Here is a 22,266-nt window from a genome sequence, read left to right as displayed (position 1 = left end):
AGAGGAGCTGAATGAAGGAAAGACTTTTTATAGTTGTCCGAAACTATCACTGTTAAAGATAGTTACTGATTTACGTTCATATCTACGGCTTTAGTAAATACACCGATCAGGCATAACGTTATGACCACCTCCTTGTTTCTACGCTCATTGTCCATTTATTTTTAAACACCTCAGTGTCGCTGCTGGACTGAAAAATATCCAAAAATATCCAGCCAACAGCGTCCTGTGGGCAGTGTCCTGTGACCACTGATGAAGGACTAGAGGATGACCAACACAAACTGTGCAGCAGCAGATGAGCTATCCTCTCTGACTTTACATCTACAAGGTGGACTGACAATGTAGGAGTGTCTAATAGAGTGGACACAGTGTTTAAAACTAGTGAGTGGACACAGTGTTTAAAACTCCAGCAGCACTGCTGTGTCTGATCCATTCACACCAGCGCAACACACACTAACACACCACCACCATGTCTGTCACTGCAGTGCTGAGAATGACCCACCACCCAAATAGTACCTGCTCTGTGAGGGGCCATGGGGGTCCTGACCACTGAAGAACAGGGTAAAAGGGGGCAAACAAAGTATCAGAGAAACAGATGGACTACAGTCTGTAACTGTAGAACTACAAAGTGCACCTATATAGTAAGTGGAGCTGATAAAATGGACAATGAGCGTAGAAACAAGGAGGTGGTCAGAATGTTATGCCTGACCGGTGTATAATAGAGCTCAAATACTGTCCAAAAGAACTTTTTTCACATGTTGGTTCTGGTTTTTACTGCAGTTTCTAACATTAGACATTAACTGTGAAATGTCAGTGTACACTTTACACTTTTTGAAAGGATTTTATTAACATGACCAAACTTTAAAGGAGTGAAAGGAGGCGTGTGTGTATATAACCATTAAATTAACTGTATAGAAAGCATCTCATTTGAATATAGGATCCTCAAGACGTGCTGTTCCATTACACCGTCGAACACTGATCATTTCACCGTTCTGTGACTGTAGAAGTGAAATTGCATGAGAGGATCCACCGAGATCAAACGTCAGAAATGTATCAGTAGTTTTAGGCTGCCTTAAGATGGTGAACATTCTGTTCTTAGATTCCATCCAAATCCAGTGAGCAAATATTCGGAGAGGAAGAGGAACTTGATGCATTCGTCAGCTTTGATATGGTGGTAGCAGTACTTGTGTTCTGCATTTGTTGTCCTTTTACTTATGAAATGTTCAGCCAAACTTTTTGCAATACATTTCAATATGTCAAGTAAATACATTTGTTTATGTACCAGCATGTCTCTCATTCTTTGTGCTGTGTTTGGGTCAAAATATAGAACACGTTCTCCAGTAAGTGGTAGCTGTAGAACCTGCTGGCTGAGAGCTGGTTATGAATGTTTTGTCTGATTTCTGAGACTTTGTTTTATGATCGTTTGAGAGACAGTTTTGACCTAAAACGTTTCTTTTTTTTTTAACATCATTCATGGTGGAGAGGTAACCTACATGCAGGGTGTTGAGGCATTTTTTCCTTTGCACTTTTCATGCTGGTGGCAGTTCAAAGTACTTTACAGACAGGTGATAAAGTTTAACAGTAATACAAGAAATTATAAGTATTAAATTAGAATAATATAAGAAAAAGGCACAGATCAAATTAAAGGATAATTTTAATGAAGCTCTGAGTTAAAGAGCTGCGTTTTCAGGTGTTTATTAAAAGTGAGCTCTGAGCTCGACTGTCTAATAAAAGCTGAACTGAGCTCCACAGTTTAGAAGCAGAATAACTGAAAGAGTCTCTCCACGTTTTCTGTGTTTTACTGAAGGTGTCTGTAGGTCAGTATCTGCAGATCTAAGATCATAAACAGACACTCTGTGATGTAGGCGGAGCTTTAAGGTCATTTAGCGCTTTAAAAACTAGTAGCAGAGCTTTAAACTCTATACTGAACGATTCAGACAGTCAGTGCAGCTCTTTTAAAGCAGGACTGATCTGATCTCTCTGTGTTGTTTTTGTTAGGATGCTGCTGTATTTTGTACGAGTTGTAAGAGATGCATTGTGTTCTTTGGAAGAGTAAGAAAGATCAGTAAGAAGATCATTACAGTGATCAACTCTGCTGGAACAAACGCATGAACTAGTTTCTCTGCGTCGCTCTGAGAGAGAAAAGGCTGAACTTTAGTGATTTCCTCACATGATAAAAAGCTGCTTTAGTGACTTTGTTTACATGCAGATAAAACAGAGCTCAGAGTCTCAGATCACACCCAGGTTTCATACTTCAGGTTTGGTTTATGAAGCTAAAGAACCAAGTTTCTCATAAATCAGCTTTCTCTGAGTTTCTGTACCAACAATCAGTATTTCAGTTTTTTCATGATTTAAGTTGAGTCAAGTCAAAGTTTATTTATATGGCGCTTTTTACAACAGGTGTTGTCACAAAGCAGCTTTACCAATGGCGACAGTGGCACGGAAAAACTCCCTAAGAGCAAAGAGGAAGAAACACTGAGAGGAACCAAGACTCAAAAGGGGAACTCATCCTCCTCCGGACCACAGCGGATAGCAAACAGCGTTAGTATAAAATATTAGAATACAAAACGGGAAAAACAGGCGGAGCAGTTCATGATTTAATTGTAGAAAATTGTGCGACGTCCACTGAGAAATATCTGACACAGCTGGTCAGTCTGTCTTGATCATCAGAAGGAACAGAAATGTATAACTGGGTGTCGTCAGCACAGCTATGAATTTATATTATGCTTCCTAATGACATCACCTAGAGGTAGCATGTACAAAGAGAAAAGCAAAGGCCCTAAGACTGAACCTTGGAGGACTCCACAAGAAATGCCAAATCTTTTAGATGAATGATTTCCAAGTGAAACCATGAACTGCCTATTACTTAAATATGATTTAAACCATTCTAAAACTGAGCCCGAGAGGCTGACCCTGTATTCAAAAACGCTGGATTAAAATTTTGTTTTCAACAGTATCAAAAGCTGCACTAAGATAAAACCAGAATAGAAGGATTTTGTGCAACGGCGCTGAACCTGAGGTCATTCACAACACAAACCAGTGCTGTCTCTGTACTGTGGTTAGAGCACTAGGTTATCTAACACTCTTTAAAAAGATGATTCTTCAAGGGTTCTTTAGTAAAGACAATGGTTCTTTGTAAAACCATGAACACTCAAAGAGTGAAATGGTTCTTTTAATGGAGAATGTGTTGTGGGTCTAGATTTATATTTATATAGAACCTTTTTCAAAATAGTTCTACCCATATGGAAAAAAAAATCCAAATGTATTTCTCAAATATAATTTTTGCAATTATACGAAAATAGCCAAAAATGTATTAGTTAAATACATGTTTAAAATACATTTATTTGTATTTGTTATATTTTTTTAAATGTGTGTAGTTTTAACAAAGGCTACAGATAGAACTGAAGGGTACTGACTTCTGTGTTTTGCTTTGTATTTTGCATTAACCATAAAATATCAAATCATCAAACTTCATTTTCACAATCTGTCAGTACACACAACACTTGCTTTTGCCATGCTAAATGTTCCTTTGCTAATATTTAAAATTAAAATACTGGAATACAAATTCATTTTAAAAGGTATCCAGTCAAAAGTGCTTTAGACAAGTATTCTGGCCATTTTCATACACTTTCATATGTATTTGATAAACACATTTACATACATTTCTCTGCTGTTGGAAAAAAAAACCTTGCATCTCCATTTTTAATGTTTCCAGTTTTTGACATAATTTGAAAATGCCTGTTGCTCTTTGCATTGTGTGTAAATTTCATGATGATTGGACTAAAAGAAACGACCCAGAATGACTTGGAAGAAATTCTGGTTCCATTGACTTACATTAAAAGTAAAGCAGGTTTTTTCCTTCTCCTGTAAAGTTAATATTTTAGAGATATGAGGTTTTGTTCCGACAACAGTGATTCATTTTTGTATGGTAGATTTATGAGTGTAATATCTCCTCATACATTTTAAAATACATGGATTTAAAAATATATTTGGTTAATATTGCACTAATATTCTGGCACTAATACTAATATTCTGAAATACATTATAGTGTTTATAATGTATTTCAGCATAAACTGCAATGTATTTGAATTGTATTTCAAATAAATAAAAATACATGTCTAAATTTTTTCTTCCATGTGGGTGTACAGCACCAAGAAGGGTTCTCCTGTTATTACAAGTTTGACATTGTAACAATAGCAGAACCCCTTTTTGGCTCTATAAAGAACCAACACATTCTCCATCAATCTGAAGAACTATTTCACCATGCAAAGAGCCTTTTAAGCATGCAAATGGTTCTTTGAGTGTTCATGGATCTGTACAGAACCATCGTCTTTACTAAAGAACCCTTGAAGAACCATCTTTTTAAACAGTGAACATTACCCACATATACAAACTCAGAGGGCGTGTGTAGATTCACTGGTAGTTTTGGGAAATAAACTAAATAGATCTGTTTGCACTGAAGTCATCGCCACCCCTGGTTCATATCACCACTGTAGTTGGTTAGTTTCTCTACAATGAACCATTTCACACCAGACCACTCTGGATATCAGCTTAAAAAAGCTGGAGGCAAATCCAGCCAAGAAAGAAATTAAAATTAGAACAATAAAATGTAGATGCAAACCTCTTTTGCCATTTCTGTTCCTAAATATCCTCCCAAAATTGAAAATGAGATTAAATACCTACGTTTGCAATTTAATTTTCAGTTCAATTTGATAAAAGAGTCATTTGTGAATAAATAAATGTAAAAATAAATTTAAAACAGCTATTTGTTATTTTATTGTAGTCATTATTCTGGTATTTCATGGCCATATTTAAAATAGAAAAGCAAATAGAGAAAAGAAAATTCAAGCTTCAGTTTGTTTTTGCTTTTTCTTCATGAAATGCAAAATACGTGTCAAAACTAAAATCAAAATGCAATTTTTACGTTGTTATTTATTTTTCAAAGCAATAGGCTGCATATCTGACAAAATGGAAATTAAATACCAGAATTTATATACACACATACACATCAGGCATAACATCAGCTCCACTTACTATATAGGTGCCCTTTGTAGTTCTACAGTTACAGACTGTAGTCCATCTGTTTCTCTGATACTTTGTTAGCCCCCTTTTACCCTGTTCTTCAGTGGTCAGGACCCCCATGGACCCTCACAGAGCAGGTACTATTTGGGTGGTGGATCATTCTCAGCACTGCAGTAACACTGACGTGGTGGTGGTGTGTTAGTGTGTGCTGTGCTGGTGCGAGTGCATCAGACAGGAGTTTTTAAACACTGTGTCCACTCACTGTCCACTCTATTAGACACTCCTACCTTGTCGGTCCACCTTGTAGATGTAAAGTCAGAGACGATAGCTCATCTGCTGCTGCACAGTTTGTGTTGGTCATCCTCTAGTCCTTCATCAGTGGTCACAGGACGCTGCCCACAGGACGCTGTTGGCTGGATGTTTTTGGTTGGTGGACTATTCTCAGTCCAGCAGCGACACTGAGGTGTTTAAAAACTCCAGCAGCACTGCTGTGTCTGATCCACTCAGACCAGCACAACACACACTAACACACCACCACCACGTTAGTGTTACAGCAGTGCTGAGAATGATCCACCACCCAAATAGTACCTGCTCTGTGAGGGTCCATGGGGGTCCTGACCACTGAAGAACAGGGTCCAAAGTATGCAGAGAGACGGATGGACTACAGTCTGTAACTGTAGACTCGTGTTTTTAATCTTTGCTATGTAGGGGGCGATCGCGAGCCAGGTCGCAAGTTGCCCTAAAAATGGCGGACGTGACATACTGAGGAGTAGAAATGGAAAATAAACAAACCAAACCGCTTCAAACTTCGCTGTTTTACGGTACGCAGTTTGCTCCAGCCGGACGCGGCGCCGTGTGGCGCTGTGCGCAGAGCTCAGTTCAGCCGCTTCCACGAACCTGGTTTTCCCTCAACGTGACTCGGATTCGAACCTCTGCAGGCCGCTGACGGCGGCGCGCTGCTGCGGGGTGGTCGAACACGCTGAGCCACCGATGAAACGCTCGCTCAGCTCGGAAACTGGGCTTATGTGTTTAGTGAGTATCGTGGTTTACTGGAGTCGTTAACCGTCTGTCGGTCCGTTACCTGCCCCCGAACCGCACCTGAAACCGGTTATATTGTTTAAAAGTGTCAAAAACCTTCGAACCTTAGCGAGCTAGCGGGTTAGCCAGTTAGCTTAGCGTCCAACATCAGCCAGCGCTCACTTTTTACCCTCCGGACCGAAACTTAACCCAGCTAAAGTGTTGTAATTTGTCGTTTTGTAGACTGTAAACCTGGTTAAACCCGTCCGGATTGGGTTCTGTTATCTATTTATCAGGGTTTAGCTCGATGGCTAACGTTAGCCTTACAGTAGAAGTGGATACAGCCGGACTCCGCCAGCGCGAGCCGGCGGCTAACTTGGTCAGCTACACGGTTCAGAACTGCTGCTGAGAGCCGCTGTAACTACGTTACTCGAAAGGCTCCTGGTCGTCGCTGCAGAACCAAAGGTCCAGGGCAGGGGTGCACAACTCCAGTCCGGGAGGGCCGGTGTCCAGCACAGTTTGGAGGTTTCCCTATTCAAGCACACCCGTTTAACCTGGCAATTAACAGATGAGTGTAATCAGGTGTGTTGGAGCAGGTAAGTCACCAAACTGTGCTGGACACCGGCCCTCCAGGACCGCAGTTGTGCACCCCTGGTCCAGGGGATTCGGCTGGATCTGATCCAGCTCCTCCCACGTCGTGTTTTAACTGGTCTGAACTCGAGTGGAGCTGATCAAATGGACAATGAGGGTAGAGCGAGCTAATAAAGTGGCTCATCAGGGTTTGTAACATTTAATATGATATTGGGTCATTTTTATTAGACTTATGGAAATGTGAAAATCCTTTTAAAAGTGTAAAAAAAAAAAAAGTCTTTTTTTTTATTATGAAATTCCCAGACTTAGTTGATAAACACAGTTATGTGGGTTATTTTGACCGGTCATATGTCCATTCTAGTGTTTAAAAACCTTCATCGTTTTAAACTAGAACCCGTTTATCATAAGTACGCTTGATTTGTAGGCCTACAGAACGGACTTTGTACCGGAATGTGAAAAAAGCTTTTCGAGTTGTGACAAATGAGCGTGAACGTCGCGAATCGTGAGCGGTTATAAAGGCCGTGTTGTGGCGTTCAGGACGGAGCGACATCGAGAAAAACACAAAGACACCAGCATCACCTTTTGGGTTCCCACAGAGAAACACGCGGCAGGGCAGACCAATGAAATAAGTCGTAGGAGGACAAAGTAAGGACACATACTCGTTTAAAGACCAGTAGAAATGTGGGCGGAGTTGGAACAGGTCCAGCTCCACCCCTTTGGACTTGTGGTGGTTCTGCAGTGAGTGATAGTTGGGGGCCTTAGTCTGGGTTCTCGGTCTGCAGTGATGGGCTTTAGTCCACAAAACACTCCTAATCACTTTGTTTTCTCTGAATTTCCCCCTCTAAGGTGCCTCTGTGCTGCACTGACAGCACTGCTGTGAACCCGGGACTTTGCTGATGGCAGCTTCTGCCCCAGAGGTGGGCAGACAGACAGGGCAGGAGATGGGGTTCCCCTCTGAGAAGGACCAAGAGAACCAAAGTGGACAGGTGAACCATGGGCACAGTGTAAGCACTTGTAACATGAACGGAGGTTCTCTGGCAGACCTGCAAGAGAGAGATGCAGAACCTCAGGCTGTAGACTGTGAGTCCTCTGAAGTGAGTGTGAGGCCAGAGGCTGACTCTAATGTGACCGACTCATCACCTGAAGAAAACCAGGAAGTGTCTGAAGGCAAGTTTTGAGGATTTGATTTATTCATTCATTGATTTTTTTTTATTGACTAAGAGTCAGAGATCAAGTCTGACTCGAGTCATGAATTTAATGACTTTAGACTCGAGAAAATTGAGAAAGACTTGGGACTCGACTTTGACTTGGGACTCTGACTCAGATTTGAGTGTCATGACTCGGAAAGACTCTAGACTCAAAGTGGAGAGTCTGACTGCAGACTGGACTCTACACAGTCGCTTATTTTTCATTTGAATGGATTTGTTTCCTGCAGTAAACTGAATAAACAGCACCGTCAGATTCTGTCACTGTGTTTATACTTGGTTTATTTTATTTCGGAAGATGAGTGAAGGGTTAGAGCTGAAGTTCGGCTCAATAAGCTGGAAACAAGCGAAGCACCAGCATCATCAATGCCCCATCGTCCAGCACTTAAACTCTTACTGGAGAAACTAAACAGGCAAACTGACCGTTTTCATCATTATAGTAAAACAAAAGAAGCCCAGCTCTGTCTGTCTGACCGATTTTAACAGCTTCTGCAGGTAAAACAAGCTCAACGTTTACCACGAGGCTGAAGTCAACTTTTTTATTCGCCAGCTTTATATTGGAATTTTTCGTTCCACCTTAAGAGGCGCCAGAACGTAACTGCTGCTCCGTTTAAGGTGGAATGTAAAATCGGTCAGTCGTTTTGGTTTCTGTTGTCCTCTATATATTCAGTATATATTCTCTATACTGAGCTAGTTTTATTTTAATCCTATGCGGCCAGTGTTCCCAAAAATCATGAAAAATGATCATATATATATATATATATATATATATATATATATATATATATATATGTATATATATATATATATATATATATATTTAATTAAGTAGTACTTTTAAAATTGTTGTCATATGTAGTGTGGTACTCTTCGTGTATACCAATATGTCTGTCATGGTTATCTGTGCACCATGGATTTTGTATTTTAGTTGGAAGGGTTAAAAAATAAATAAATAAATAAATGATAATACAAAATAAAAATTTAATACACAGTCACACACTACTAACATTAAAAGGCTACAGTGCTGTTACTGTTATTCAGTGTTATGGCCTTAGGTTAGCTGAAGAATGTAGACGGACTTGATTAGGACTCGAAAATTAGGACTGTTGACTTGGGACTTGACTTGAGACTCGCCTTCACTGACTCGGGACTTGAATCGAGACTTGTTTTTCTTGACTTGGGACTTGAGTGTGAAGACTTGAGACTTACTTGTTTCTTGCAACTTGGGCTGAAAAATTAATCGTATTTATATCGAAATTACAGTTTAAAACGGTGCAATTTCAAATCGCAAGAGCTGCATTTTTAAAATTAAAGCCTGCACTCTTAACGATGGTTCTTTAGTAATGACAGGGGTTCTACATAGAACCACGAACACTCAAAAAACCATTCGCATGTTTAAATAGTCTCTACATGGTGAAATAGTGCTTTAGATTGATAGAGAATGTGTTGTTTGTTGTTCTATTTAGCACCAAAAAGGGTTCTGCTATTGTTGCAATCTCAAGGTTGTAACAATAGAAGAACATTTTGGTGCTGTGTAGAACCCTTACCAAAAAGGTGCTATATAGAACCATACACAACACGTTCTCCTTCAGTTTAAAGAACCATTTCACTGTGCAGTTGTTGAGTGTTTATGGTTCTATATAAAGCCATTGCCTTTACTAAAGAACCTTTGAAGAACCATCTTTTTAAAGTGTGTACATTACAAGGTCTTAAGAGTGAGAAATCGAACCTATATTAGTTTGTGAAATGGGTGTAGGTGATTTAGACCAATCACAGGCGACCAAACCTCCATGTGTTGTGACATCACGACCACAACTTACTGGCGGTTTGGCTCACTACGTTCAGGGGTCGAGCCTCAAGCCAGAAAGGTGGGCAAGATAAAATCGCAGTTTAAATTGCAATTAGATATTTCCCCCAAATCGTTCAGCCCTACTTGCAATTTAGTGACTTGTTCCCACCTTCGCTAAGAGTATTACAGTCACATACATCAGGCGTCGCTGTTACGCAGTGTTTCCTTTTATACAAGTTAGTTCTGGCCATGCAAGCTGATTGGTTGAGAAGCGTCTCTAACTGTGCTGTTGTTTCACCACAACATCACAGGTTTTTCACAAACACTATCAGTCGGCAGCTGAGACAGAAGAACAGCTAAACAACCTGGAATCAGCCAGAAATGAACACAACACCATTCGCCAAACTAAATGGGCTGTAAGATGCTTTACAGACTGGCTGGAACAAAACAACATTAATACTGATCTGGCAAAAACTGACAAAACTGAGCTAAACTTGATATTGCGGCAGTTTTATGGCTCAGTCCGATTTGGTCAGACTCTGAAGATCAGACTACACGTTTGGTGAATGGTATTGCGTTCATTTCTGGCTGATTCCAGGTTGTTCAGCTGTTCTTCTGTCACAGCTGCCGACTGAAAAGCTGCTCAGTGGTGATGACAGTTTGGGAGTTTAGTGTAAGGAGCTGGAGAACGAACTGCCGGCTGTGCAGCGAGTGGGCGGAGCTCGTTACTCTGACGTAGCAACAAGCTGCTCGTTAAGGAACTCTAATTTGGTGAAGGAACTGCGAACATTAAAACATATTAAACGCCGCGTTCACGGCCCAGTTTATTAATTTATTACTGTATTTATTTAACTGTTGTATTAAAGCAATAGAACACTCGAGGAGTGTGTTATCGCCAATAACATCACAGCTGTGATGATCTACGGCGACCAAATCACAGTGATGTTATTTCGTGATAACACACTCCCTCTGTGTTCTACTGCTGAAATATTAAACGTTCCTGTGTTGCTTTTGCAGGACAGACAGCAGACAGCTTTCAGCTTCCCTCAAACGATGACCAAGCAGCCATACCCCCGGAGCGGAAAAAGCGGAAAAGGAGGCGCAGAAAAAGGATAGGATACATTAGGAAGACCTCCAAGACGGCTCCAGCTTCCAATGCTGAGCCCAAAAAAGAAACCATACGCAAGACTCCAGCAAAAAGGAAGCTGAAAGTCATCAGTGAACCAGTTCCTCAGACTCCTGTACATCATGACAGCCCTGCCGCTCCAGAGAGCCCTGAGATGACTCTGGGTGGCCGTCCAAAGAGGAGAGCTGCCAAAGCGTACGGTTCTCAAACTTTTGCTTTTGTTGAAAGCCGTAAGTGATAATGAAGACTAGATGAAGAAGACTAGATTCATTACTACTGGAGTTTGCTCAGAATAGGGAGTCAAGATAGCTGCAAGACAGCTGTTTGTGTATAACTGAATATTTACAGCTTTTATGTCATAGGCACAATAATTTCACTTCACTACGGGACGCGAGAGGGTTTATTACCAAAAAGGCTTGTTGTTAATTAATATGTGAATTTTAATTTAAGTAGCTGACTCTAAAAATACAGGGAGATTCACTCGAAAGAGGCCCCGAATATTCTGCTGTAACTCCCGTTAGGATGAAGCAATCTGAACCAAAAAATACGCTACACACCTTGACGTCTGTGTAATCGATTGCATGCGATGCTGGAAGTGATCTCCGTTTTCTGCCAGACACTTGAAGGGGTACGGGGGTGGTCTGCACCCAGAAGTTGCAAACGGAGGTTAAACGTCGCGGCGGCTGTCCGGCGCCTACCTCATCGCTCCGACGCAGGGGCATCCCGGCTTGTTCGAAGCCCCATATACTGAGGAGCTCATTGCACGCGGTGTCGCTCAGATTGCTTCGTCCTAGAGAGAGTTATTACAGAATATTCGGGGCCTCTTTCGAGTGAATCTCCCTGTAGATCTAGTAAAGGCAGTATTAGGCTCAGTAGGGAGGGCTTCATCTTCCAAATCTAGAAAAATCTTTGGGCTGACTTTTTTTTTTTTCCTTCAATGGTACAACCCTAAATCATTGCTGCTGTTATATATGATGTCCTTCTAGAGCTGGGCGATACGGCCAAGAATGTCATCACAATAAAAAATATATCAGTCGATAACGATACATATCGCAGCAAATGTCAAATCATTATTTGACACCACAGCTGTCGCTAGAATGTGGAAGTGTGAGAATGCTCTGTTATATCGAACATTTATTACATTTCTTATATTTCTATCAATAAAAATTCGCGATAATTATCGTTAGTGTTTTATCGCCCAGCCCCATGTCCTTCCATGTCATTATTGATGCTATATTAACAGTGAATGGCCATATTTTACATCCACTTTTAAAGCTCTAACCAAACAACTCCTTTAACTGTGTGAAAATATTTTAAGAGTTTTTTATACAGCCTCCGCAGCCAAACTACACACTTAAAAAAGATGTCGCTTCAAGGGTTCTTTAGTAAAGAAAATGGTTTCATGCAGAACACTCAAACACTCAAAGAACCCTTGCATGATTAAAGGGTTCTTTGCATCGTGAATAGGTACTTCAGATTGATGGAGAACATGTTGTAGATATTTGAAAAGCTGCTTGACAAGGGTTCTATATAGCACCACAAAGGTTCTTCTATTATTACAATTTCGTAACAATAAGAGAACCCTTTTAGGTGCTGTGATAGAATCTTTTCAAAAAGGTGCTACAAAGAACCATCTGCATCAATCATTTCATGATGTAAAGAACACTTTAATCATGCAAGGGGTTCTTTTGAGTGTTTGTAGTTCTCTATAGAACCATTTTCTTTAAGGAACCACCTTTTTTTAAGAGTGTAGTGCTGGATTGCTGTGAGCATCTATTTCTTTCAACCTCAAATAGTTCAAGTTGTGGAAATTAAAAAGTGTGTGAAGTAAAGAATTTGAAAAGTCAGAATTCCCAGTTATCCTCACAAATAATTGACTACAAATGATTAACTGCATCATAAATTAGCAGTAAGTCTTGGCAGAATATCTGAATGGACACATAAAACTCTTCCACACATACAGTCTTTTTGGCATTTGTGCAGGATTCGTTCCTCCTAGCCGGAACGCTGTCGGACTGCACAGCCCTCAATTAATGGTTTCATGGAACACAAAGGCCAAATGTGACCGTGTTGGTGTCACACTGAGGCAGTCACACTGTTATTAGCTTAGCTGTGGTTTAGACTTTAGCACGAGTTTAAACCTCACTGAGTCAAATGGGTCCTTAAACTCAGTCGCTGTGTTCTTGGAAGCTGCGGTTTTAAACTAAACCCATTTTAACTGTCATTTAAAAATTACACATTTTCTACCAGGTGTCGATGAGCACGTTTACGTGTACTTAATAATCCGATCATAATCGGGTTTCTGCAGTTATCCAATTTTTCAAATGATCGTGTAAACACCATACTCCGATCTAAAAATCTGATTAAGAAATCCGATAAAGAGGCTGGATTTTAGCTCAGTAATCAGATTTCTCAGTGCATGTAAACTCTTACTCTGATTTCTTTCGATTTATTTTTTTATGCTGCACAGTTTGTGTTGGTCATCCTCTAGTCCTTCATCAGTGATGCGTTTGGTCTGTTCATCCTAAACCATCCATCAAAATGCTTCAAATCTAAAATGAATTTTATGCCTTTCTTTAATCTGAATCTCTCCCTGATTTCTGAATTATCCCCAGTGCTCTGGAATACCTCCACAATATCACCAAGGATCTTGAACATCATGATGTGGCATCTGGAAAGAGAAAAGGAGACAGTCCAGACCAGCCAGCCAGTCCTGCTCAGAAAAAAGCCTCAGGAAGAGGGAGGGGGCAGAAGAGGAAAGCACTGGACTATGACAGCGACCAGTGTGATGACACCGACTTTGACCCTGAGGACCATGAGATGGAAAGTGAAGAAGACGAAGAAGAAGAAGTAGAAGAAGAAGAGTATGGAGAGGAAATGTCAGGCTTGTTCAAAAAAGAAAGGGTGAGTTATAATTTTGGTTTCCGTCTGGCTGTTGACTTGAATTTGAGCAAATAATATAATTTTCCCAAAAATACAGGGTGATTTCAAAAAGATTCGTCTGATTTCAAAATAATTTTTCACCTGTAAATCATTACAGATCAATGCAGTGAACTGTAAATGGTTTAAATGAGCATAAAGTTTATTATGTAATTGTACAAGGTCTCAGTCTGAACCTCCTCCAGCTGTACAGACAACATCAACACCATAGTCAAACTCATCCCATACTGGATTGAGCATGTCGGGTGTCGCTGCACTCACGGCTCTTTCAGTGCGATTTCGGAGATCATCCAGTGTTGTGGAACCAACGCCGAACGCTCTGAGCTGTTGGAGCTTCACTGCCCACGAAAATCACACTGCACAGTTATGACGGATTCACTCTTATTGAAGTGGAGAACGCAGAACGCTTTCTGCTCAGGGGTCTCATCTCCTCTCAGACTGAAGGAGCCATCTTCCACTGACAACCAGAAACTCTGTGACCCCCTCTTTCAATAGGATTGTGATTGGTTCCTCAGCGCCTAACCGTTGTAAAAATATGGCGCTTTGAAATCGAATGAATCTTTTTGAATCACCCTGAATGTTGCAAATTAGTTTTCCATTGATGAAAGTAGAAAACTCTTTCTGTCACATTCATAAAGAAACGTCTGAGAAAGTTTACGCAATGTTCAGCAGCTTCTTGTAGCTGGTTTATCTAATTTTATGCCTATATTACATCATAAAAGTGCAGAGAGAGAACAAGCTGGCAAACGTTATGGTTCGTGAAATATTATTATTATCATTTTTTTAAATTATTTTGATAAACATACACTTTCGTTATTAGTTTCTTTGTCAGTCGACTGGTACCCACTATTGTTTATTCAGCCAATGCATTTCCATCACAGTTTGTTGCATATATTTTATGTGCAAAAAGGTTTTCCCACCAAGTGACAAACACTTACACAGTTCATTTCAGTATTTTCTGTTTCTAGTAAGTCTTTTTTTCCTTATATCAATTATCCAGTTCTGGGATTTGATTAGATGTTAGGACACATTAATTTGCCCATAATAAAGATGTAACATGCTTAGTGGGACGTCGACACTCTCATTTAAAAATTCGAACTCTGTTGTTTTGGTTGGTAGTAGGTTGGTTGGTTGGTATGTAGGCTAAAGTGCTATAAGCTGGACACCAGAAAGTATTTCAAGATGTAGTTTTTCAGTATTTAAAGTTTTTGGGGAACAGCATAAACTTAAAGTTAAACTGTATATTGTAATTATTAGTTTCTTGATTGCCTCGAGATTTGATCTCCACTTTAGAAATAAACATGCATTCTGGATGATAACTTTATTATAACATCACCCTCAGTGTTATACAGCTTAGTTAGTCATTATACAGTCATCTACAGCTCTGTTCATCATTCTGGACTCATCACCAGTTAGTTGAAATCTCTAAAGTTGTAGAGTTGTAGCGTCTTTTTGATGAATAGTGTAAGTCCAGGCTGTCCGATAAATACACCAGTTTTATTGCCAAAGCACTTATTGTTATGAACTAGTTGTGCTTATGTGTAAAACATAAGAAATTTCCCAGCAAATAAGGAGAATATAAAGAAGGTAAAAGGAGAAATAAGAAACATTGCAGTAGTAAAACACAGTTTCTCACTGTACTGTATTTGTAATCTGTATGATCGGATGTGTTCTTTCTTTACAGAAGTTGGCTAACAAACATAGGCTGGTTGGAAGTAATGGATTGTCCAACTGTGCCATGCAACCTGTGTGGACGTCCTTTAAAAGCACCAAAGCATTGTAAGCTATTTTCTTCTGCTTCATTTATGGTTTCGTATGCACAGTGCTTCCTTTTTCAAAGTCAGACAGATGACTGATCTTCAGCACCATGTTTAAGTGGAAAATTTCTTTTGGCTTGAGTTTTTGATAGTTCTAAAATTTAAATTAAAATTTACAGCTGAAGCTTAAATTGTCCCTTTTAATTTAGCATTTAATCTGAGATAAATGAAGACATTTTACACAAGATTGCATATGCATAGAACATCATTATTTAAGTTAGAATTTAAGCTGCAAGCTGTAGATCTAAATTGATGTTTTGCCACTATCAAAAGTGTTGAAACTGAAATGTTGGATCTAAAATATGATTTTTTTTTTTTTTTACTTTCCACATCCTTCTGAAGAGATTTTGTGCAGCTTTTGACCGGAATTCACTCAAAATATTTTCCTTCCTCTGACTCATGGCCGTCATTATCCAGCACTCACTAATCTGACCTTTTCTTCTTTTTGGCTTTCTGAAAACTTTTTCTCAGTCGTGAAGAGCATTCCTCCGCCTGGGTATTCTCCGAGTGGATCCCTTCAGTTAGTGACTGGCGTCTCCTGTCCACCAGGTATTAATCAGGAGTGGGGAGAGTACTGATAATTTCTACTTATACTGTTTTGTGTCTGTCCTCTTATCCGGTGTCGACCAGAGGAGGATGGGTTCCCCTTTTGAGTCTGGTTCCTCTCGAGGTTTCTTCCTCCTGTTGAGGGAGTTTTTCCTTGCCACTGTCGCCAAGGCTTGCTCACTGGGGGCGTGGACCCGGATTCTCTGTAAAGCTGTTATAAAAGGCTCTATATAAATAAATTTGACTTGACTTGACTACTTAAGTAGAAGCACTGCTACTGGAGTGATGATTCATTTGAGTACAGATGAAAGTATACAGAAGGGAAAGTATTTAAGTAAATGTAAATAAGTTATTGAAACACTACTCATGATTAATTACTGTGTCTCTGCACTCATAAACTAAATAAAACATTACTATTGGAGGAAAAATTTTTGAGATCTGAGACAGATTACAGTAAATCATTAATCACATATCTTTCTCTGTAGTGTAGCTTACCTTGGCTTACATTAACGAAGTACCTGCTATCAGACACTCACAACTGAACACTGTTCTAAAAAAAGCAATCAGGCTGTTAATCTAAAACGTGAAAGTAAAGGTATAAGGTACAGTACCTGTTAGCTAAGATTAGTTAGCCAGACAGCTGATTCTGTAGATTCATCGTAAGGCTGGTGTTACGTGGTGACACTTTCATGCGACGAGTTGTTAAAGCATATTTTTTTCATGCAAATTAAAAACAATCGGTTGCACATTTGTTTGCTCTGCTAGTTAGTCAAATTATCAGTATTAGTAGAATCTTTTGATATACTTTATCATTTTTGTTATATGAATGTTATATCTTGTTATTTACATATTTACTGCATTTTTATAGCCTTTGTGTAATGATAATTTTCCAGCTATCGTTGCTGTACTATTCTATATAAATGATGTAATAATCTTTAATCTCTCTGTGGTTGTTTACAAAATATATTTGACTTTTGAATCTGTTCTGTGTGTGTTAAACCTTTTAAAGGTGGTGTCTTGCTCATCCTGTCCTAGAAGCACTTTAGAGTATTTCACTTTTTTGTGGACCGCTTCGTGGTCGCCTCTTCTGTAATACATTTTTTTAAATAATTTGGATTGCAAAAGAATCTGAGCTCTGTGTAAAATTACAGGATAATTTAGCGTTAAACGGCTTAGGCCAGCTGACTACAGAAGCATTAGCTTCGAGATGGATTGTTGTAGCTCAGGTAACTGAAAAATGAAAAACTTGCGACCTTGCATGACGTCAATCAGGAGCGTCTCCTTTTCTCCTAATACACCATCTGCGGTTTAACTTTCATGTTCGTTGAGCCACTAAACTCAATCAGTAATATGTAATTTCATATGTCACATGATACATTAGCAGCATTTTGAGACACTTGCAACTGTTGAGACTGTGTTTTAAGTGAGTTGCTTGATGGACTACATGATGCAACTCAAGTGTAGATTGGTTTCTTGTAGGTTTCATGCAAGCAAAGTTGCATCAGGTTCACCACGTAAAGCCAGCCTAAAGTTAGACATCGAGTTGTAATATGTGAAGATTTCTGCTGGTTTCAGCAGCATATTTTCTCATAATTATGCTGTTTTCTTTTTTTTTTTGACTTCTATCAGTGAGGCAGAGAAGTATTTACCCCAGGAGGAGGAATCAGCAGCTTTTACATTATCTCGCGAGGGAATCAAAGAAGAACGTTCTCTACATACGATGAAGAGGTAATTTTCTGTAGAAACAATAATGGCTTTTTTGTCCACCCACATTCTGGAGCTTCTCCAGCCCTGGAGTTTTATGTCAAAGCACAGTTTAGTGTTCCTGCCATTACAGCGTGTCCGATTCTTCTCATGTACAACCAGATACTTAACTCATCAATTTAATTAGATGCGTTGGATAAGTGACAACATTAAAATTTGTACAGAACCCATCAGATTACACTGCTATAATCGTGTAATACTGTTTTTATTCATAAAATCTTTCCGGGATATTCCTCATTTCAAATGTATAACGTTTAGAATGCTTCAGGTTTGGTGGGATATTCATGTAGTACATCAACACCATGGCTGCTTTCACACTGCGAGCCTAAGATCTCAATTCCAATTTACGACGCAAGATCCAGTTTTATATTTGGCTGTTCATATCTTTTTAATCTGGACTATATCTGACACCTGTCAGGTCCCAGCCTTGATCTGACCTGCATGTACAAAAAGAACCTCACTCCACTCTTCATGCTCATCAAGAAGTAAACAAGCAAAATAAAGGCAACTCACACCCACAGCTGTCCTCCATCTTTCCTAAAGGGTAATTGCTTCCAGTGTGGAATTAGGATTAACGCTGAGTTGGACTGATGTAAAAGTCGTATTAATCTGACCCGTCTGATAGAAGAGTCAGATTTCAGTACTACGTGTGAAAGTGATCCAAATTGGAATAGAAAATGTCAAATCCGTTGAGTGCGTTTACATGCATTCAGTAATCCAATCATAATCGGATTTCTGCTGTTTTCCGATTATTCAAATGGTCATGTAAACACCATACTCCAATCTACAAATCTGATTAAGAAATCTGATAAAGAGGCTGAATTTTAGCTTAGTAATCAGATTCCACAGTGCATGTAAACACTTACTCTGATTTCTTTCGGATTTCTCAGTGTGCACATGCGCGAGATCAGACTGCAGTACCGTAAATAAGCGAGCAGCATCACCGCGAGACACAGTGAAACATTTTTGGAGAGAAACTGAAACCAAACACGAAATAAAGGGTTTAAGTCGAGTTTTACGTTACGTTTACATTGTTGAGCCTTCTTCTGTGAGTTTATTGGCTGGTTGTAAAGCAGAACTCTGATTACAGTCTGACTCATGTAGTTGGAGTTTCCCTATTATCTGATTACTCTAGTGCATGTAAACGTGTTGAATGGATCACTGAGAATCTGATTTTCTGCAGTTATCGGATTATTAAGTGCATGTAAACACACTCATTCTGTTCTTTGTTGTTTGTGCTGTTATTACGCAAATCTGGGCCACATCAGATTTGATCAGAAGAAGTCAGATTTGGTTCCCTTTTTCCTGTGTTGTTCCATTTTAGTCAATTTAGTTCGTTGCAGGTTTGAATCCTTGCCGCCTCATGCGGAGAGGTGGGACTCCCTGTTCTTTGTTGGGGGTCCTGTCTGGGCCATGGAGTGGTGCCCTCTCCCTGAAGGTGCTGCAGAAACGCAGTATGCTGCTCTGTACTGCAACAGAAGCGTGGATGACCGGCACAAAGCGAATGTGCTCTGCACGGAGCAGACGCTGCTCCAGCTGTGGGATCTGGGCAAACTACAAATAAGTAGGTGAGTAGCCCTGCAATGCACCCACCACTGTTTGAGGTAGGTTTGAGTAACACAGTAACAAATTTCTGTCAGGTTTGTGTAGATTTGTTCATTTATTATTATTTATTTATTTTTGTTTTGCCTGGACTGTTTTGTTCTGTTCTGCTTCTCTTCAAATTTCCTCATAAGGAAAGAAAAATCAACCAGAGATCTCCTTAATAGCTCTGTTGTTTCTCCCAGACAACACTGAGATCAGATGGAAAGACAAAGGAGATTTTTGCTAAAAGATACAGAATCAAAACTGTTTATTTATGGGGCAGGAGGAGACACTGACTGTAAAGCATAAATAAATAACCAAATGTATTAAATATCTTGTTTTATATACACAGTGATTGTACTTGGCTATTACAGATACAGTTCTTCGTTTATAAGACTATGTAGGTGTGTCAGTTATATACACATAATAGTAACAAAAGCCAAGATGTGCAATAAGGTGTGCAGAAGGTGCAGTATGCACAGTAAGGTGTCATCATCTAAACCGCTTATCCTTCTGGGTCGCGGTGGGGTGCTGGAGGCTATCCCAGCTGTCATTGGGCGGAAGGCAGGATACACCCTGGACAGGTCGCCAGTCCATCACAGGGCAGACAGACAGACATACACAGTCACACTCACACCTAGGGGCAATTTTAACATGTCCAATCAGCCTGACTGCATGTTTTTTTGGACTGTGGGAGGAAACCGGAGTACCTGACAGACAAAATAAACCTGTGATTTAACATACATATGATTTAGTATGTACATACATATATGTAAATGTTTTTAATTATTCCTTTTTTTCCCCTTTTATGCTCTCCCTGTCTCAGACCATCATCCTCTCCACAGCTGGCCTACGCCCTGGCAATAGATGAGGGCTGCATTTGGAACTTGAAGTGGTGTCCAGCAGGGGCCTGGGAGCTGCCTACGACTGACAGGAAGGTAAATAATCTACCTCAAACCCACAGACAGTGTTGAGTAACCACAGACATCAGTCAGTGCGCAGTACTGGTGTCCGTGAAAGCTCAAAAACATTTGAAGTGGTCATTTTTAAATTAAAACTATTTAAATTAGTGAAGCGTACTGTGCTGGTGTGTTGTTATGTGATGTATTTGCCGGTGATGAATAAATACTTCACCTAAACATGTCACCATTGCTGTTGGGGTTCAGTTAACATTATACAAATAAGATCAGGGAAGTTAGTCCATAATAACGTTTGTACCTCTCTAACCATGATAACATTTTTAAAACAATTAACCCTTTAATCTTCCTCCTATTTTCCCACAGGCCCCTCACCTGCCTCGACTAGGACTAATAGCTGCAGCTTTTTCTAATGGAACTATTGCTGTTTATAGTCTTCCACACCCAAAAGCCTTAACAGCCCAAAGTCAAGCTAGAGGTGAGTGTAAACAAGTAAAGTAGTGCTACTACATAGATAGTTTTGGGTGGATGAGAACGCTGTCACACTAATAGTACACTTGTAATGCCATAACTTGGGAGAAAGACGCCTGAAACTCCTGCCTCTTATCTCGTTTCCTACATAAACTCCCAGCTCTCCTTTCTGCTCTCCATGAAATTTTTCCAGCCCATCCCCTCCCTGTATCCTACCTTTTCCTCTTTGAGTTACACTGCGAAACATCATCTTGGCAAGTGAAAACATCTTAAATCTAGCCGATGTAACTAATATTTTTTATATTATTATTTTACATTTTTACATTATATACATTATTTACTTTTTTAGGTATTTTGATCTAGATAAATGGTCTTATTCTCTTGGCAGGTAGTTTTGCTTATTTCAAGATAATGCAGATAATCAGAGAAACAAGCAGCATTAACATAGAATAGAATGGCATTTCTCTATATGAAATTACTTAAATAAAGAAGAAAATGCCTATAAATAAGTCTTAAAATGATCATACAGCAGTCTCAAAATGGGAAATATTGAATATATTGACTATATTTAAAATGATTTCACTCGCTGAGAGTTTTATTTTTTGCAGTGTACATTGATCTCCTGCTGTTTCTTAGTTCTACCAGAAGAGGGCAGCAAAATAAAGAGGCAGGCTGCTCTCCAGCTTGCTGTGCTCCTTCAAAGCAGCATAATGTATTTTTACATTCCAGGTTTTTTCATTCCTTTGCCTCAGAATATTACACAGTGTAGTAGATGTGGCTGACATGTTAAGAGGATATGTTGAATAATGTCTCAATGCGAGGTCAGTCTCTGTGCACGTTTTATCGTGAGAGAGAATCATTCTTAATTTCAGTGGAAAAAATTGTACATTGCTGTGATTTCATGACATCTAACAATAATTGCAGGACAGTGGATTGGACAGTACTGTCTAATTCATGATGTTTTCAATGTTGCAGTGCGGTAATGACCAGTATTAGGGCTGCGAGGGGAAAAAAACGATATTTGTGGTTATAACATCTTTTCACAAGACTTTGGAGAGAGTCTGTGGGAGTTTGTGGCCATTCTTTCTGAAGAACATTTCTGAGGTCAGACACTGATGTTGGACGAGAGGGTCTGGCTCACAGTCTCTGTTCTAGTTCACCCCAAAGGTGTTCACTGGGGTTGAGGTCAGGGCTCTGTGCGGGCCAGTAGAGTCTTTATGGACCTCACTTTGTGCACAGGGGCTCAGACATGGTGGAGAAGGAAAGGCTCTTCTCCAAATCTTTGCCACAAAGGTGGAAGCGTAGAATTGTCTGAAATCTGTTTGCATGCTGTAGTATTAACATCACCCTTCACTGGAACTAAGGGGCTGAACCAAAACTGTGAAACACAGCCCTATTATTATTCTTCATCCACCAAACTTCACTGTTGGCACACTGCATTCCAGTAGGTAGTGTCCGTCAGACGGCCAGATAGAGAAGC

General features: G+C 39.7%; 1 protein-coding gene across 2 annotated transcripts in view; it reads left to right on the top strand.

The window, feature by feature from the left end:
* Positions 1–5,728: 5,728 nt before the first annotated feature.
* The window catches only part of gtf3c2 (general transcription factor IIIC, polypeptide 2, beta), a 44,100-nt gene continuing 27,562 nt past the window's right edge, over positions 5,729–22,266 (top strand). The window contains exons 1-10 of one of the 2 annotated variants that reach the window (XM_036581186.1): positions 5,729–5,840; positions 7,474–7,794; positions 10,639–10,942; positions 13,363–13,651; positions 15,372–15,466; positions 15,976–16,053; positions 17,680–17,778; positions 19,158–19,382; positions 20,225–20,336; positions 20,682–20,793. In XM_036581186.1, the coding sequence (XP_036437079.1) occupies positions 7,524–7,794; positions 10,639–10,942; positions 13,363–13,651; positions 15,372–15,466; positions 15,976–16,053; positions 17,680–17,778; positions 19,158–19,382; positions 20,225–20,336; positions 20,682–20,793 (1,585 nt within the window). In that variant the 5' untranslated portion in view covers positions 5,729–5,840; positions 7,474–7,523. Of the gene's footprint in view, positions 6,052–7,473; positions 7,795–10,638; positions 10,943–13,362; positions 13,652–15,371; positions 15,467–15,975; positions 16,054–17,679; positions 17,779–19,157; positions 19,383–20,224; positions 20,337–20,681; positions 20,794–22,266 lie in introns of both variants that reach the window. The other variant, XM_036581185.1, reaches the window with a different exon arrangement.

The sequence above is a fragment of the Colossoma macropomum genome, unplaced genomic scaffold, assembly GCF_904425465.1.
Source record: "Colossoma macropomum unplaced genomic scaffold, Colossoma_macropomum, whole genome shotgun sequence".
Taxonomy (NCBI): domain Eukaryota; kingdom Metazoa; phylum Chordata; class Actinopteri; order Characiformes; family Serrasalmidae; genus Colossoma; species Colossoma macropomum.
This window is presented reverse-complemented; position numbering and strand designations above follow the sequence as displayed.